The sequence below is a fragment of the Nicotiana tomentosiformis genome, chromosome 5 (genome assembly GCF_000390325.3).
Source record: "Nicotiana tomentosiformis chromosome 5, ASM39032v3, whole genome shotgun sequence".
In the NCBI taxonomy this organism is placed as follows: Eukaryota; Viridiplantae; Streptophyta; class Magnoliopsida; order Solanales; family Solanaceae; genus Nicotiana; species Nicotiana tomentosiformis.
In genome coordinates, this window is record NC_090816.1 from 119,641,652 (window position 1) to 119,658,037 (window position 16,386).

General features: G+C 34.7%; 1 protein-coding gene and 1 long non-coding RNA gene across 2 annotated transcripts; one reads left to right on the plus strand and one right to left on the minus strand.

Annotated features, from left to right (window-relative positions):
* Positions 1-873: 873 nt before the first annotated feature.
* Positions 874-7,088, plus strand: LOC104094923 (ribonuclease H2 subunit A). The gene is made up of 8 exons (XM_009600946.4): positions 874-1,236; positions 1,351-1,422; positions 3,087-3,210; positions 3,294-3,381; positions 5,765-5,902; positions 6,003-6,090; positions 6,196-6,316; positions 6,675-7,088. The coding sequence occupies exons 1-8, from the start codon at positions 1,152-1,154 to the stop codon at positions 6,850-6,852; spliced, it is 894 nt and encodes a 297-aa protein (XP_009599241.1). The 5' UTR covers positions 874-1,151; the 3' UTR covers positions 6,853-7,088.
* Positions 7,089-10,036: 2,948 nt separating this feature from the next.
* On the minus strand, positions 10,037-11,973 carry LOC104094925 (uncharacterized). The gene is made up of 2 exons (XR_011407994.1): positions 11,707-11,973; positions 10,037-10,681 (listed from the first exon to the last, which is right to left on the minus strand). It is a non-coding gene; the product is annotated as an uncharacterized lncRNA (long non-coding RNA).
* Between the last annotated feature and the right edge of the window lie 4,413 nt (positions 11,974-16,386).

Here is a 16,386-nt window from a genome sequence, read left to right on the forward strand (position 1 = left end):
GATTTACAAGTGGTAACTAAAAAATAGCCACAGTTTAAAAAATAATCGAATTTTAGCCACTTTTCATGTAAATATAAATATGAACAAAAAAACTTTTCAAAATCCGAAATATAATCCAGCATAATATACTGGAATTCAAATTCCTTACATGTGAACTTCCAACATAATATATTGGAATTTCAGTATAATATACTTGAGTTGGAAGTTCATACATAGGTGCTTCAATCTCCAGTATATTATGCTGGAACTTTACGTGTGGTGGAGTTTCAACATAATATGCTGGAAGTTCATACACAGTTGCACCAATCCCCCATATATTATGCTGGAACTTTCCGTATTGCAACAAAATAATGGTTATTTTTTAATGACTTTGCAAACACTGGTTATTTTTTAATTACCAATCCGAAAACTGACTAGCCCGTACTATTTTTACAAATTACTATGATGGATCTTTTTAAAAACAATATTTATATTTTGATCCTATTAGAATTGTTTTTAGAAAAATAGTCGTGTGCCAAAATTTAAAAGTATGCTCATTAGAACTTTGAAGCATCAAGAATCATGGCGATCAAAATTTTCACCCACAATGTGAAAAATTCTAGAGATAGGCAAGGAACTTATGAGAAATTTTGATGATCACCAAGAGTTTGCTAGAAATTCTGACGATTACCTTTAAAACTTGGTGATTGTCGTCTTTTCCTCGATAATTCTTTTAGCGGGATCAAAATCTAAACAGTCGCATAGAAAGATCCTCTTCGTATAAATCACCTTTGGCTAAATTTTCTTTTTCCTCGCCCGATGTTCGGTATCTACATTTAAGTTTGATTAAATTCAGGCCAACTAAATTTGGATATGCACTAAAAAATCCATATTAAAGGATAAAATGCTCCATAATATAAAGGACTTCATACCCAAAGTTCAACTACAATCCAAGACCCACAATCCTTGTTGGTAAATGTAAATTATTAGTAAAATTTTAAAAGTCATATCATTGTGATAAAATACATTTTGCTGATTTAAATACTATTAGTTGACGAGGGGAAAAATCCAGAGTGGAGTAGGAGCCCCTTTCTGGCGGGAAGTGAGCAAATAGATATAGAAAGTTAAGGGCAGTGATTCTGAGAGCGGCGGCTACTGTGTTTGGAGCCGAAATGGGTTCTTTAGGACAGCTCCCGATTTGGGCATCGAAACCTTGTATCATGGGTATTGACGAAGCTGGTCGTGGTCCTGTTTTAGGTATTCTATTTCCCTTTATTCATCCCCTCTTTTGCTCTTCACTGAATGCTGTTGACGCCTTTCACTTTGCGTATGTTTTAACTCTTTATCTGCATTTCTGCGTGTGATTTACAGGGCCAATGGTGTATGGATGCCTCTACTGTGCCCGCTCTTACCAGAAGACTCTTTCCACTTTACAATTTGCAGGTTACTACTAATTAAGATTTCTACTTTTTTTTTTGTTTCATTTTTCTAGCTGAGCTTACATTGCCAGCCCAAAGCCCCAAATAAAGGGGGATAACTGTGCTAGGTTGACCCGCAACGTAAAACTAGCCAAATTTACAGTGAATCCTCATTATAATATTGAATATATCAGGATGTAATCTCCTAGGTATGCTCTATTATCCGTGCCAGGATATAAATGTTAGATAGGAAAATTCGGGTCCAAATAGAGCAGAATGGATGTAGAAGATTCATATAGTCTATGTCAACTAGTTAGGATTGAGGCATAATTGTTGTTGTTCCACCTTCACTCTTTGATCTTCGTTGGATTTGGATTCAAGGTATCTCTAAAGATTTATATAGTTTATGTCTACTCATTCTTGCTGATGGAGGGTCTGCTTGTTCTTGAATTTTGATTTGATGATGACGTACTTCGAAATGGGCACTGTGCTTGCAGTTTTTTTAAAGACAATAATCAATGTATACTATGTCACATTTATGTGAAAAGACTTTTAAGCTAAAGGCCATTGCCATTTTTTATTGCAAAGTTGCATATTCACTCTCTGCTTCTCTAATCTTTTATGTCATATGAAGAGTAGTCAGCTTAGATCTGTTTGAAGGTTGTAATGCGAGGAGAAAAAAGAAAAGTTAAAGAAAGAAGGTGCTTATTAGTCAGCTAAATTCATTGTTTATTTGGATGACCAAAGAAGATCATTCTAAAATGTTGTCTCTTTCTTTCTGAATTACAATTTAGTGCAATGAAGAACTATTAACACATTTAAAAGAAATGCTGAGCTCAATAAAGAGAAAAGCTATTGCAAAAACTATTCAGCATTCACCTAGTAAATGGACGCTTCAACAGAAATCAGCTTACTTGAATATTAGAATCAGCACTAAATTTACTTGTACTAACAAAAGCAATGCTGTTTTAGGAGTGTGCCAGTCTGTAAAGGCACACATTTTTTCAGAGCGTGCAAACAATATGTGCATTTTGATTTGTAGTAATTTTACAAGTGTAATTGAATTATAACGATGCGTTCGATTGAATAAGCCTCCCATTTCATTCTATCTAGGTTTTCATGTTTTAGATGTTTATAGGTTTTGTAGTGATTAACGGTATTAGAAGCTGCCACATCAAACTGTCCACTAAAAGGGTTACTTATTTAAAATATGGTCTCCCGTTAACATCTCTTCATTCTCATTTTTTTCGGTTATATATAAGCAACTGCACCTTTCTCATTGCTTCTTGAGACTTCTAGGATTTGTTTTCTTTTCTCTCAACTCAGAGAAAGTGAGGATCACTATTTCACTTTTCATAGTTGTTCCTTTCTCTTTTCCTTTCCTTTCTTCCTATTGAGTCTGTGATAACTGAATCCACATAGAGGCGTTTTGTATAGAATTATAAGACTGCCTTTCCTTAAAGTGCGAAGATGTTCATTTAAAATTTTACAGCAAATCCTCAGCCGGGTGAATGTAACAAAAAGAAGCTATATATCCTGATTAAAATGTTAGAGAAAATATTGGATGATTGGCATAAGATTTCATGTTGTTTTCTCTACATATAACAAATAACTATATTACCTGCAAATTTCTTTCATGTTCATGCAGACTCAAGAACTTGTTTTTCTTTTTTGGGATAAACAATACAGACTCGAAGACTTTGAAAGAAGAGAAGAGGGAAGAATTATTTGAGGAATTAAAGACAAATGAATCCATCGGATGGGCGGTTGATGTGATAGATCCAAGAGATCTCTCAGCCAAGATGTTAAAGAAGTTTGTACAAAACTCTCTTTTGGTTTATCATACTCCAATTTTATCAACTCCTCACTTTTTTTTTCCTTTCTACTTATTGACAGAACCAAAATAAATCTTAATGTAATATCACATAATTCTGCAATTGGCCTTGTAAGGAAGGCACTGGACCTTGGTGTTCTTTTAACTGAGGTAAAATTATCTTATTTTGAATTCGATAAACTTGCCTCCCTTGAACTTGTCTATGTTGCACTCGCTTGTGTATTCTTTTAGCAAAAGGGGAAACTTACATTTTCGTGGAATATGTGTACGGCCAACTTAGTTTGTCCCAGTTTTTACTGAAAATTGGTGCAGAAGAAGATATGCCCCTTCTTGTTTTGGGGGTGGGGGTGGTGAAGTAAGGAAATAATACTATAAATTATAGAGAGTCAAGTAGTGGTGACAAAATAGTTAAAAGAAAACAGTTATCCACTCATATTATCCATTAAAAATGGGTTGGATAATAAACTTTTTAAAAACGGGTCAAATATGGATAAGAACCATATTATCCACTTAGAAAATGGATAACCAAAGGATAACTAATGGGTTTAACTTTTACATTTGTAAAGCCTCAAATTGGAGCTTCATCAAGTATGAGAGACTAGAAATTCTCCCAAAAGTGATCATATTCAAGAAGTCATGGATAATATAGATATCCATATTATCCGTCGTTTAAATCATTTTTTATCCGAATTTAATATGGGTTAGGTCGGATGATTTATCCGTTTTTTGCATTACCTGTTTTAGACCGCCCATATCCGACCCAACCCGTCCGTTTGCCACCCCTAGAGTCAAGGAAGGACTTCAAGTGCATTTGCTATGCTATTTGAGCCTCTGGGCTTACGAATTATCCCTTTTGATCTACAAACAAAGATGGGAATCCAACAGAATAATAGGGCGATTTCTGGTGGTAAGTAGATGTCTATCAAACAACCCCGACTCAAGTTGGTCATATGGAACACCACAGCATAAAAGAAGAGAAAGGGATAAGTTGAATTACTTGAATCATGTTGGTAGAGCCAAACCAACCAACTCTGCAGTGGTGCTGATCAGGAAACTGATTACTCACTGTTACTCTATCAGATGTGTTTACAACATACCACTCAGCTCTCCAACTTCTTTCCCTGGTTGTGCTGCTTGTATTTGGGAGACTATTATGGTGCTGACTACAAGCTAACTCTACATTCAACCTTCCGACTTCATTTCCTGGTTTAGTTTATTTGATGCTTTGGTTGATGGTTGAATAAAAAGTTAAATGTGTGTCCTACCACTCCTTACTCCACCCAATCCCCGCTAAGAGATCAAAATAAGGAACGAAGATGAGAAGAATGAGAATTTCTGTTTTATGGCTCCTGTTTCTTTTTCGCTAGTTAGCGTTCATAGAGATCCTGACAAGAGTGGGTTGCTCTAGTGGTAAGCACCCTCCACTTCCAACCAAGAGGTTGTGAGTTCGAGTCACCCCAAGAGCAAGGTGAGGAGTTCTTGGAGGGAGGGAGCCGAGAGTCTATCGGAAACAGCCTCTCTACCCCAAGGTAGGGGTAAGGTCTGCGTACACACTACCCTCCCCAGACCCCACTAGTGGGATTATACTGGGTTGTTGTTGTTGTTGTTGTTGTAGCGTACATAGAGATCCTGTTCTCTGACTGTTAAGAGAGGGGACAGAAAAACTGAAATAAGTCAGATAGAGGAACTGTACTTCAACCATCCTTGCTATTTGAACCAAAATATAAATCAATCAATCCTAAACTAGTTGAGTTCGGCTATAGGAATCATGCATAACCCATTTAGAGGATTCATCATAATTAGACTAATTTTATGCTGTTCGTCTACTCACTACAAACTCTCCTCCTTTATTTGGGCTTGAGACCGACTATGCTTCGCATTGCTCATGGTCATGAAGTTATTCTAACCAAAATATGTATTACAGAAATCTGGCTCCTTCAGCTCCGGATATCTACAGGTTATCTTTTTCTTGATTGACAAACTTATGTACCAGCTTCTAAAATTCAACCTTTAGCCATTTTGCTATACCTGATAGATGAGGCTGCGATGTACATAACATACCGCTGGAACGAAACTCTTTTATGTTAAAATTTAAGACACATACACAACCAGACTAAACTCTTTGCAGTTTACCTAGCTCTTAGCAGCTCCAAGCTCAACCTAGAGTCCTACAGGTGATGGCATCTTTTGTCCACATATATTTGTCAGACCTCAACATTTCCAAATTTACTTTTTCAGAATGCAACATTCTCCTCTATGGGTATGTGCATGCTGTGCTCTCTCTGCCACAGACAACCCAATATATCTAACCAAATAGAATATAGCTGCTTTGATTTTGGTCATCACACCTTTACTTTTGTTAGTATACTATATGGTATAAATTGCTCCAGAACACATCGGTCGATTTCCTGGATGCCTGTACTTCACTAAGAAGCAAAAAGGAAACAAATAACATTTACAAATGAAGTGTATATTTTACTCCCCAAGTTATTTAGACACTGTCAGAAGCAATGCACTAATGAATCCATTTCAGGTTTATGTGGATACTGTTGGTGATCCTGAAAAGTACAGAGTGAAGCTCTCTGAAATATTTCCAACAATCAAATTTGTTGTTGCGAAAAAAGCTGACAGTCTTTACCCCGTCGTAAGTGGAGCCAGTATTGTTGCAAAGGTGACTTGACATCTGCAACTTTGTCTCGCTCTATTCATCTCCCTTTGCTAGACTAAATCTGAATGTACAATTCTTAATGTCATTTTGAACCATCTCTCAGGTTACTAGGGACCGAGCGTTGCGGGATTGGGTGCTTGATGAAACTGCTGAGAACATGCATAAGAACTTTGGATCTGGATATCCTGGAGGTATTTTTTTATTTCCATTCAGTTATAGTTGGGAATATATGTTGCTAGATTCTAATATCTTACTCAAAATGGATGGGGAAATTTGGCATCCATTTTTGCCTGTAGATCCTGAGACAAAAGCTTGGCTGGATCATCACAAACACATAGTTTTTGGTTTCCCAACTTTGGTCCGTTTCAGCTGGGGAACATGTAATTCATACTCCAAGGATAATGTTGAAGTACTATGGTGAGTCCATTTATAACTCCCATAAAACATTTCACATGATTCAACTTTAATATGCAATTGGAGCATGCAGGGATCCTTTATTTAGCATCTCATTGTTTTTCTTTCTCCTCAAATCCCTCTGTGTGGTTAATCATATCAATTGGTCTATTTTTTCCTTCAAATTCTTTTCATGCTTATAACCATTGGAAATGTGTCGGGATAAGAAAACATTCTTTAAAAGAAAGAAAAAGCATCCTCGTCTCTATTGAGCTATTCTTCTGATAGGTTTCTTCTACGGCTTTTAATAGAGAGTTGGAACTAGGAAACGAGTGAGAGCTATTATTGTTTAATGTGGATCCTTTTTATGTGGTTTCCATAGGGAGTCTGATGCTAATGATGAAGATGAATCCAACGGAAGAGCTAGTAAGCGGCAGGTGAAGCTAACTGATATTGGTTTCACAGGTGTAAAGAGGAAAAGTGAAGATATCGAGTCAAGTGGGAAAGGCCGTTGCAAATTCTTCCAAGCTCGTAAGCTTGAACTCCTCTCACAGTTTTGAAGGACACAATTGATATTTACTGATAGGATGAATTGTTGCTTCAAACCTTATTCATCTGATATAAACTAGAACAGTGAAATTGGTTCCTTTGACATCCTTCCCGGATGGTGATTAGATTAGTTTGTTATACGTACCTGCTAGCTGATTGAAAAAGTGTTGGCCAGATTTGTAACTCTGAATGTCATAACTCATAACATCATATAGGATTATTCATACTTTTCTCTCTGGCTACCAAAGTCTTTGTACTCGCCACGTCTCCAGCTTGCCGCTTCTGGAATATCTTTTGCTTTCTGCAGACAAATAGCGTCTTAAAGAACTACGAACATCCCATTTTTCATTGTCATATTGCACATAGGTTAAACTCCTTATTACATCATAGGATGTAGCTACTTAATTTTCGCCTTACCCAGATCTGTTTCATTATCAAAAATTTAGTTTGGATGAAGTATCTTTTTTCTTTTTCAGAGTATAGGGTACTAGATGATCTTTATGCATATCTAATGGCGTTGTCCTAGGAATGAGTTGACAAGTACTCCTATAGTTCTTAGACACCCAGATCAATCAGGTTGAAAAAGCATTAAGCATTGGCCATTCTTACCAAATATCTTAGTGTATGAGTGGAGGTCTATATATCTTGATTGACCTGGGGTTTCATACTTTTGGCACTTTTCTTACTCAGGATCACTTAAATTATATGTTATTTCATACTGAGGCGGAACCAGGATTTTAACTTAGTTCTGGATTTTAGAACGATGACTACAAGTGCTTATAAATGGGTTCTAAATTTAATATTTGTACATATTTAATGAATTTCTTAACACAAATGTACTGTTTGAGCAAAGTTTTGGGTTCGACTGAACTCGTGCCAAGCTTCTATTCATATGTGCCAATTATTGGTGTTTGATGTATCTGTTTTCCACATACCATGCTTCTAGCTTTAGAACTCGGATACAATAGATTAGTTCCACCTCATTGAGGAATTCTTCACGTTTAGACACCCTTAATCTAAAGCTAGAATGAGTTGTTTGATACATTTCTGGGCTTATTTGTCTAAGTTTATGATTCACAAACGTTTGAAAGTAGCTTCTTTATGTTTTGTCTTCACAAGTGTCCTTAAGTTTTCACCCTTTATTCCCCGAACAATTTATATGTCTGGATATTTTGGAGTTAAATACTTGATTCTGAGCATGAATTTTAGATGTGGAAAGAAATGACTTATAGTATATGCCAAGTTTGAATTTTCTGCTTAAGGTTATGTTACACATTTAAATCAAAGTATGCATCAGATGAGAATAAGTTCTTTTCAAATCTTGAACTTTGAGTAGATGTTGTGGAGAAATCATATATCAATTCTCTTCTGCTGAAAGGAATAAAAGAAGAGGGAGTTCCAACAGGGAAAGTAAAATATTTGGTTAGGAAGTATGAGCAAAGAGGAATTAAGTAAAAGTTGGTATGTTAATATACGGGGTGCTTGGTATGATGAAAGTCGTTTTCCAGGAAAATGTTTTAAATAAAAAAGTTATTTTTCTAGTATTTGATTACTAGAAAACATCTTCTAAGAAAAATATTTTTCATCATAAGGGAAAGATGACTGTCTTCGCTTATTGACGGAAGTTATTTTCCTTGCAACTGTGAGACAAAAAGGAGGAAGGATGGATTTTCACTTCTCTTCGGAGCGGAGCTAGAGTGTCGGGAGCGGGTTCGCCGATTCGGTCAAACCCAATAGCTTTGATTTGAACTTTGTATTTGTCTTAAAAAATCCATTAAATATGTATAAATTATTAATTTAGAACCTAATAACTTAAAATGATTAGAATCCCCAACCCATAAGCTTGAAATTCTGATTCCGCCTCTACTACCCTTCTATATCAAACATTTGGAGGGAGAAGGATCTTACTTGTTGAACCTAACATAGGCAGGTACTTTGAACACTCGCTATTAAATTCAAAAGGCAAATTACCTTTGACTGCTGAACAAGAAGAAGATAGAGAATTCTACATATCCAACCTCTAGAAGAAAGGAATCTCACATACTCACTAGAATTTTCTTATTTCTTTTGTGTTGATGAATGAGAAATAAGTATACATCCATCTGTCTAAGTCTTGGTGGCCAGAGTTGTTCGGTATTTATCTGTGTTGATGAGATGTAGAAGTTATCTGGTGGAATTAATCGAGTTGCACGTAAGTTGGTCCGAACACCGTCATTATAAAAAAAAGAAAAAAAAGAAATGAACAAAGCATACATCTTTAAACTTCTCATTACTTGAGGAAACAAATCTGTGGCTGGAAAGTCTTGTACCATTTATTTTATTGATTCCCATCTCTTATAGTATTCATTTCCAACTAAACAAAGATAACTAACTTTGATAAAAAAGAAAAGGGAAGAATGATGCTTTTAGAACAAAGTAGCAGATGGGGCACGTCTATCTACTAATCTAAGTAAGAAAATACATGCACTTGCCTATGAGTTAGGTTTAAAACCTAAAAGGGAAAGGTTAGTTTATATAGATAATGTCTTTGAATCCAAAACAGGATAAAAAGAAAGCTTGGAAAAAGGTATAATCTGATGTGTATTTCTTATAAAAATGCAGTGGACTATAATTGGATGGCTTATATATACTACTCTTTGACATATTAAGTCTATAGTAGTTGGTGAAAGGCAATTGGGGCATCTTGATTTTCACCTATGATATGGGTTTCCTAATATTCTAGAAATATAGCAAATGCTGATGAAGTTTTCCACTTGATTTAACTTTAAAGATTCCTAGGAGAAGTGGTTGGAAAATCTATGTCCTCTCTTGTAAAATGAGAGCATTTATCCTATACACTAATTTATTTATATTAAACCAATAAATGCGATATGTGACTTGCATAAACATATTTATTACTTAACCATAATTAAATTATATTCTTACTTAATTTTTTAACTATTAAAGTTAAATTGCCTGGTTTAACCAAATAGAACAAAAATAAGGGAAAATAATGATAGTGTCTGAGCAAACTTATAATATATTCAAGCATTTACAAATCACGAACTTATCATAACTCGCAAGTCCTAAGATCTATTAAACTAGTTCTCAACAAGTTATTCCACTTTTCCAGCTAGTCTTTAACCTCGAAATGGTCAAAACCTCGCTCTAGCCCTTCAATGACTAGATTTGGGAGAAAAATGAAGAAAGATAAGCTGATAAAATCCTGAATACAGAATTATAAAGTTTGTCCAATCAACAAGTTATACAGGGGAAGTTTAGTAGAAAAAGTGGAAACAAAAGACATAAATTAACATCCTAATACATCCACAGCTAATCAAAACCGAAACAAACAGAGTACACAATAATCACTAGACATATCACATGGTTTTCAACCTATTCCTATATATAACAAAACACAGTCGTAACCTAAGTAGATCAAGAGAAGGGATCAAACCAGACAACCGATTTAACCCAATGTCAAACATGTCAAAGGCTTAGAAAAAGACGAGTCAGGGATTCAGAATGACTTCGTTGTACTCTCTTTTTACGCAATAAACACAAGGTCTTTAAGTACAATGCAAGCGAAGAACATTGCAGCCAAGAAGGCTAAATATTCATTGTGGTTTCTGTGGCAGTTTGCAGCACTACGATGGTGATTGTGGTGCGCGTTTGCAGCATAAATTGGTATGACATTCGACGATCCCTGATTCGAAGGAGATCGAGATTCTTCCCCTCCATTTCCTCCTTTACCACCAAAATGAGCTTCAGCATGGCCATATTTGCTGTTAACATCTATTTCTATCTTTTCATCAACATTATGATTATTAACTTGTTCTTCTACTACTGCTTCTTTGTTATCTACAAAATAGAAGATTTCTGTGAATTAAAGATTCTGTAATACACATTAATTATCAGATACACAATTTGCAGATAACCATCAGTTTAAAATTGAAATCCTCAAATGCCATCAAATTGAGCAAAAGTTTACAACACTAAGAAATTGAGGCACATCAATAAGGAATAGAAAGAAAGAGCCCCCTATCTCCATTGCGGCGAGGGAATAGAATGCCGCACTTGGGATTCAAACCTATTACCTAAAGTAATTTTTAAACTACCTTTGCTACTAAAGGTAGAAACTTCTCTTATGTTAAGTAAATTTAACAAAACAATATATATATATTTATATATATATATATATATATATATATATATATGCAAAATGATTATGTTTTTTCTACCTGCAGAATATGATTTTCCAGTGAAGGAATTCAGTTGAACTCCCTTCCTTACCTTTAGCCCCCCACCACCACAAGGAAAGTGACAATTGGTTTAGGATATGGTTTTTTATACGCAATATATGGAATATTAGGAAACTATACATCACAACAATATAATTCAACACCTTATTGTGACCTACCAATTTTATTTTCTTGATTACTTTCCAAAGAATTCGGAGTCTTGACGTAACTGATAAAGTTGATGCCATGTGATCAGGAGGCCACAAGTTCAAGCCATGAAAAGAGCCTAGATAAGATTGCGTACAATAGACACTTGTAATCCGGTCTATCTTTAGACCCCACACAGCGGGACTTAGTGCACTGGGCTGCTTTCTCTGAAGAATTCCAAAGCAGGAACTAGTGCTCTTAGGGGAAAAAATTTGGCTGGGGAAACTTACCTACTCTATGATTTAGATGACAAGTAAAAGCACATATCCCTTCATTAAAACAAGGGAAATTACAAAAATTGGATTGCTCATGGATCGTCAAATAATGAAAATCAGCATTTCAACTGTTTGAGTTAAACAGAGAAGAAACAGCAAATAAGGTTTAATGAAAGAGGAAAAAGGGTATAAATTAAAGGGATTAGAGATGAAGAAGAAGTACCAGAAGGCAAAATCTTGGCCAGATATAAACCACATGAAAAGTAGAAAGCCAAAAGGAGCATTAATATCATTTTCTTGGTTCCCATTTTTGCTGTTTTTTCAAGAACTCCCATGCAGAGAAACTTGATCTTATTCTCTTGTATTCTTTCCTACAGCCTTGAGCTATGATCTATGCCACTATTTATAGCCTTTTGTTTATTCTTCCTGAGTTGATATTCTCACTAAAAAGAAACACTTTATTAAAGTTAGAAAAGACAATAGTTTCTTTGCCTGTTACACCGAGTGATCTTATCAGTTAGTAAAAAGAGTTGATAAGTCATAAGTGGGGACTGAATATAAGTGATACCAATCTTAGGACACGGTTTTCTGTCTCTAAATTTATTAATTTGCCTAAACCAACAGCGAATCTAAAATTTATGCCAGCAGCAGCTAGCAGCGTTAGTCTATTGTCACAATTTTATTTAAGTAAATTTATATGTTGGTTCAAGGCATAAATTTCTATCCCAAATTGATGTTTATCAATATCATGCTATTTTTCTAAAAACGTCTCACATGGTTAAAAGTATTTTACATCTTATATGTTGCTTTCAAATCTTTTCAGTTACTAATATTGTATAAGATATTTTGTATACCCAACCATCTATTACTCGAACTAAGCTCGACATGATCCATTACGATGATCCAATGGTCAATTTTCGAGATTCATTGCGTGCCATTCACATCGATAAAGTTAAAGCAGTTACGACATTCGAAATCTACAATTATCATCTTCTAAACAATGTGCGTCTCTAGGCTTGTAAGAGAAAGTAAACCTAGTCTCATGTCATCTCTTTATCATTGCTATACTAATGATCTCGCTAACTAAGCCCAACAATGCATACATATATTTTTTTATCCCTACTTTTTTATACAGAGATATGTGTACATTTTTTTCCTTAAAAAATACAGTATTTTGTTTTTGTAAAACGACATCGGATGACACCTGTTTTCAAAGGATGTTTCAATCATTGCTCTATCCCATTAGTTTTTATTCCTTAGAGTGATTTTTGTTAAAAGGGTGGGTGAGTATTGGATATCACAATCATAGCTCACGAGTGAGTTATCACTTGGTCTTAATAATCTCACCTTTCCTTTGGGACCATAAATGATGACTCATCTTTTTCTCTTTTTTTCCCTTCGGTTTATCTTTGTCTCATTTTAGTCAAACCTAAGTAATCTAAATTTATCAGTTTTCCATAAATTTTTCAAAAAAATAAAATAAATTTGAGCACATCATTCTCCTTTATCTAATTGTTAATTGGCTTGTGGAAAGTAAACAAAGGGTGTCTAGCTGCTTCATTAATTTAGTTAAGATTTGTTAATCTATATGTAGTAGTCCAATACTTTGTGCCAAACATTATGCAAATTCTTCAGTTGTGGTTCAAACTTGTTATGCGAAGATATTGTTCCAATAACATTTCTAGCCGGAGCTGGATTCAAAATTAAAATATTAATTCGGTATGTTTTAAATCTACACAAGTTGCATGCAATCAACAGTATTCGCGTATTATAAGTTAACTCTTAGTTGGAACTTTCGTTGTACACTATTAGTTCTATTCTGTTATAGTGTTATTATTTTTCCATCTTATTTCTTAGTTGTTACGTGCGAGTATATGCTGGGACCCCTTGTCTTATTGGACAAATTGGAAATTTTTTCTTCTTCATCATAGGAATTAAAAATTTTCGTGGAAGCAACTACTAATACTTGTATTAGGTTAGACTCTCTATATCATACTTTTTGGATCCGGCCCTTTCCAGGATTCTGCCTGTCAAATCATAAATCTATCTATCTATCTATCTATCTATCTATCTATCTCTCTCTCTCTCTCTCTCTCTCTCTATATATATATATATATATATATATATACTTAAAACTCCATTGCTTGGTGTATTGTTGGCAGCTTCTTCAACAAAGAAGTAACAATCCTTTTTTGAGTTTCTATAAAAGCCATGTTGGAGTTTTGTTTAAATAAAATTAACTAGTAGTTTTTTTTTAATGAAAAGGTGTCTACAAAATGAAGGGTTGTATCCTACCCTAATTTGATTGCTACCAATTCTATTTAAATCCATCTTCTTAACATTCCACCGCAAGTCCTATGCTAGCTCCGTCCCGTCTCTCTGGGCTTGTTCCTCATGACTACCTCCTGTAAATCTGACTCTATAGCTGATTAAATTTTGACATACAATTTTATCATACCTTTCATGTTAACTGTTGTGATCTTATCTTTTGATTAAATTTTCTTCTTAGTGTACAGGACAAAGCCGGCTTTTGGGTAAAATCACTGAAACCCAAGCTTTAGGCTCCCAACTTTAGTGCCCCCACTTTTTACCCTATAATTATTTTTAAATTAATTATTTTCTCTGATTACATATCTTGGTAAAAACCAAAAAGGAAAAATATCTATGTTCCTTAAAATTGGGCCCCTTACATGTAAATGCAAAATTTATGAAAAGAATCAAGTGATTATGTCTTTTCCTTATTAAATATTATGTAAATCTTTTCACTTTTTTTTTTGGGTTTTCACAATATTTATTTTTTTAATGTTTCTCGGTTCTTACCAAACGTTACAACTATTATATTTTTCCTTTATGCCTCCAAGAGATCCTATTGTTCTGTATTTTTCATCTATCAAGTTAAAGCCTACGAGAAATATATTGCGAAAGCAACAAATATTTATTTTCACATCAAGTTTATGAATTAGGTTCTTCTATTCCAACTTTTTAGTATTGGTTTTCATCTAATATTTGTTTTCTTGATATTTCAATGCGTATGCATATATTATCCTTTTAATATTTATCAAAATTTAAATATGTCAAATAGAAAGTATGAATCTGGTTATTCAAAACTTAAGAAAAGAAAAGTTGAATCATTGATACAATCCCAAAAAAGAACATATGATAGTACTCTAGTCCATATACTCAATCAGAATTTTTTTTTAGTTCCTTTTCAAATGCTTATGTTGCTTATAGAATAATAATACCAGTTTTTGTAACAATTGCCACTGGCCGCCCTCGACCACAAACTAGAAACTTGAAAGAAACTTTTTAAAACTAAAATTGATAAAATCTTACTTAAAATTAACTATGGCGTAAGAAAGATTGAATGGAATAGCTATATTACCGATTGAAAAGGAATTATTAGAAGAAATTTATAACAATATAATTATTCATAATTTTGCATCTCAAAAAGCTAGAAAATTAGATTTTAAATAAATTATAGTATATAATAAAGTTTTTTTTTTTTTTTTTGGAAAAACGATTAAAGACCTCTTATGCTAGTTTGGCTTTAGGCCTCCAATAGTGTTGATCCACCCCTGTATATGGTCAAAACCGGGCTCGTCTATTGTATGACCAGTCGAGACAAAAACGTGATAGGTCGAATCCCGACCTCGGGTTATATCGAACCAAGGTGAGAAGTTAAATCATTGAGCTCGTGACTCCGATACCGAACAAAATTGAGGAAACTTTGTCGAGACAAATAACGGAAGGCCAAAATATCCGCAATTGGTTAGATATCATGGCGAAAATCTCGGCACGTATCAAGGAGAGTCAGATTAATTAATAAATTATGTGATTTTATACCTTTAATAGAATTATATCAAGAGTGGGACTCCCCTACTATATAAAAGGGGGTTTGATTATTTGTAAAACACATTATAACACGCATCCCAAAGCAATAAACTGTCATTTCTAATTATTATCTCATTGCTCTGTTCCGGCACTGATTGTGGCATTTCTTGACTAGAGAGTGACCAACCTTCAAGGCTAAGGCTGTCCAACTTGTGTGGTTTGTATTTATTTTCTTCTCATTAATTTCAATATTAATTTGTTCTCTCAGTTGTATCAAGTTATATCACGTATCCTTAAAATCGCGCATAAATTCAATTGTTATCCGATTTTAGGGTAAACAGTTTGGCGCCCACTACAGGGCTGAGGATAATAGTGATTATTTGATACAAATATCGATAACACACACTGCTTTACACTTGCTCTTTGAAGTGTCTTTGATTCCAGGCTAAAACACAAAAATGTCAAATTCTCGATCAGTACCTCTGCACGTTGACAACGAGTCCGGTCACCAAGATGAAAATAACAACTTAGTACCCGGTAACGAGATACCACATGCGGATCCCGCTGGAATTCCGATCGTCACATATGGCTATCGATACAAACTTGCCTACTGATCTAAAAAAATAGCATTTGTGGTGGAGTCCGATCAACAACTCAAAACACACAAAACGTTGAAGGGGAAGGGATCAGTCTACAAATGATCTTCGAAATGTTGCAAATTTTGTTGAAATCGAATCCGTTTAGTTAAAGAAATTTGGAGAGACCCTGTCTAAGGGAGCCATGATATGGTATCACAATTTGCCACCTAATTTTATTGACTATTTTTCTACGCTTGCAGATTCTTTTGTAAAGGCACACGTCGGAGCCATCAAGGTCAAAATCAGGAAGTCAGACCTTTTCAAAGTAAGGCAGAAGGACAATGAAATGCTCAGAGAATTCGTATCTCGATTCCAAATGGAACGGATGGACCTACCACCAGTCGCTAATGAATGGACCGTTCAATCCTTTACCCAAGGGCTCAACGTTCGAAGCTCGGTGGCTTCACAATAGTTAAAACAGAATCTAATAGAGT

Excerpts from the sequence above, each read along its gene's own strand:
- LOC104094923 (XM_009600946.4), top strand. The coding sequence starts at position 1,152 with ATGGGTTCTTTAGGACAGCTCCCGATTTGGGCATCGAAACCTTGTATC. Across the intron at positions 5,903-6,002 it reads GAGCCAGTATTGTTGCAAAG|GTTACTAGGGACCGAGCGTT; the intron begins GTGACTTGACAT and ends ACCATCTCTCAG. Across the intron at positions 6,317-6,674 it reads GATAATGTTGAAGTACTATG|GGAGTCTGATGCTAATGATG; the intron begins GTGAGTCCATTT and ends TGGTTTCCATAG.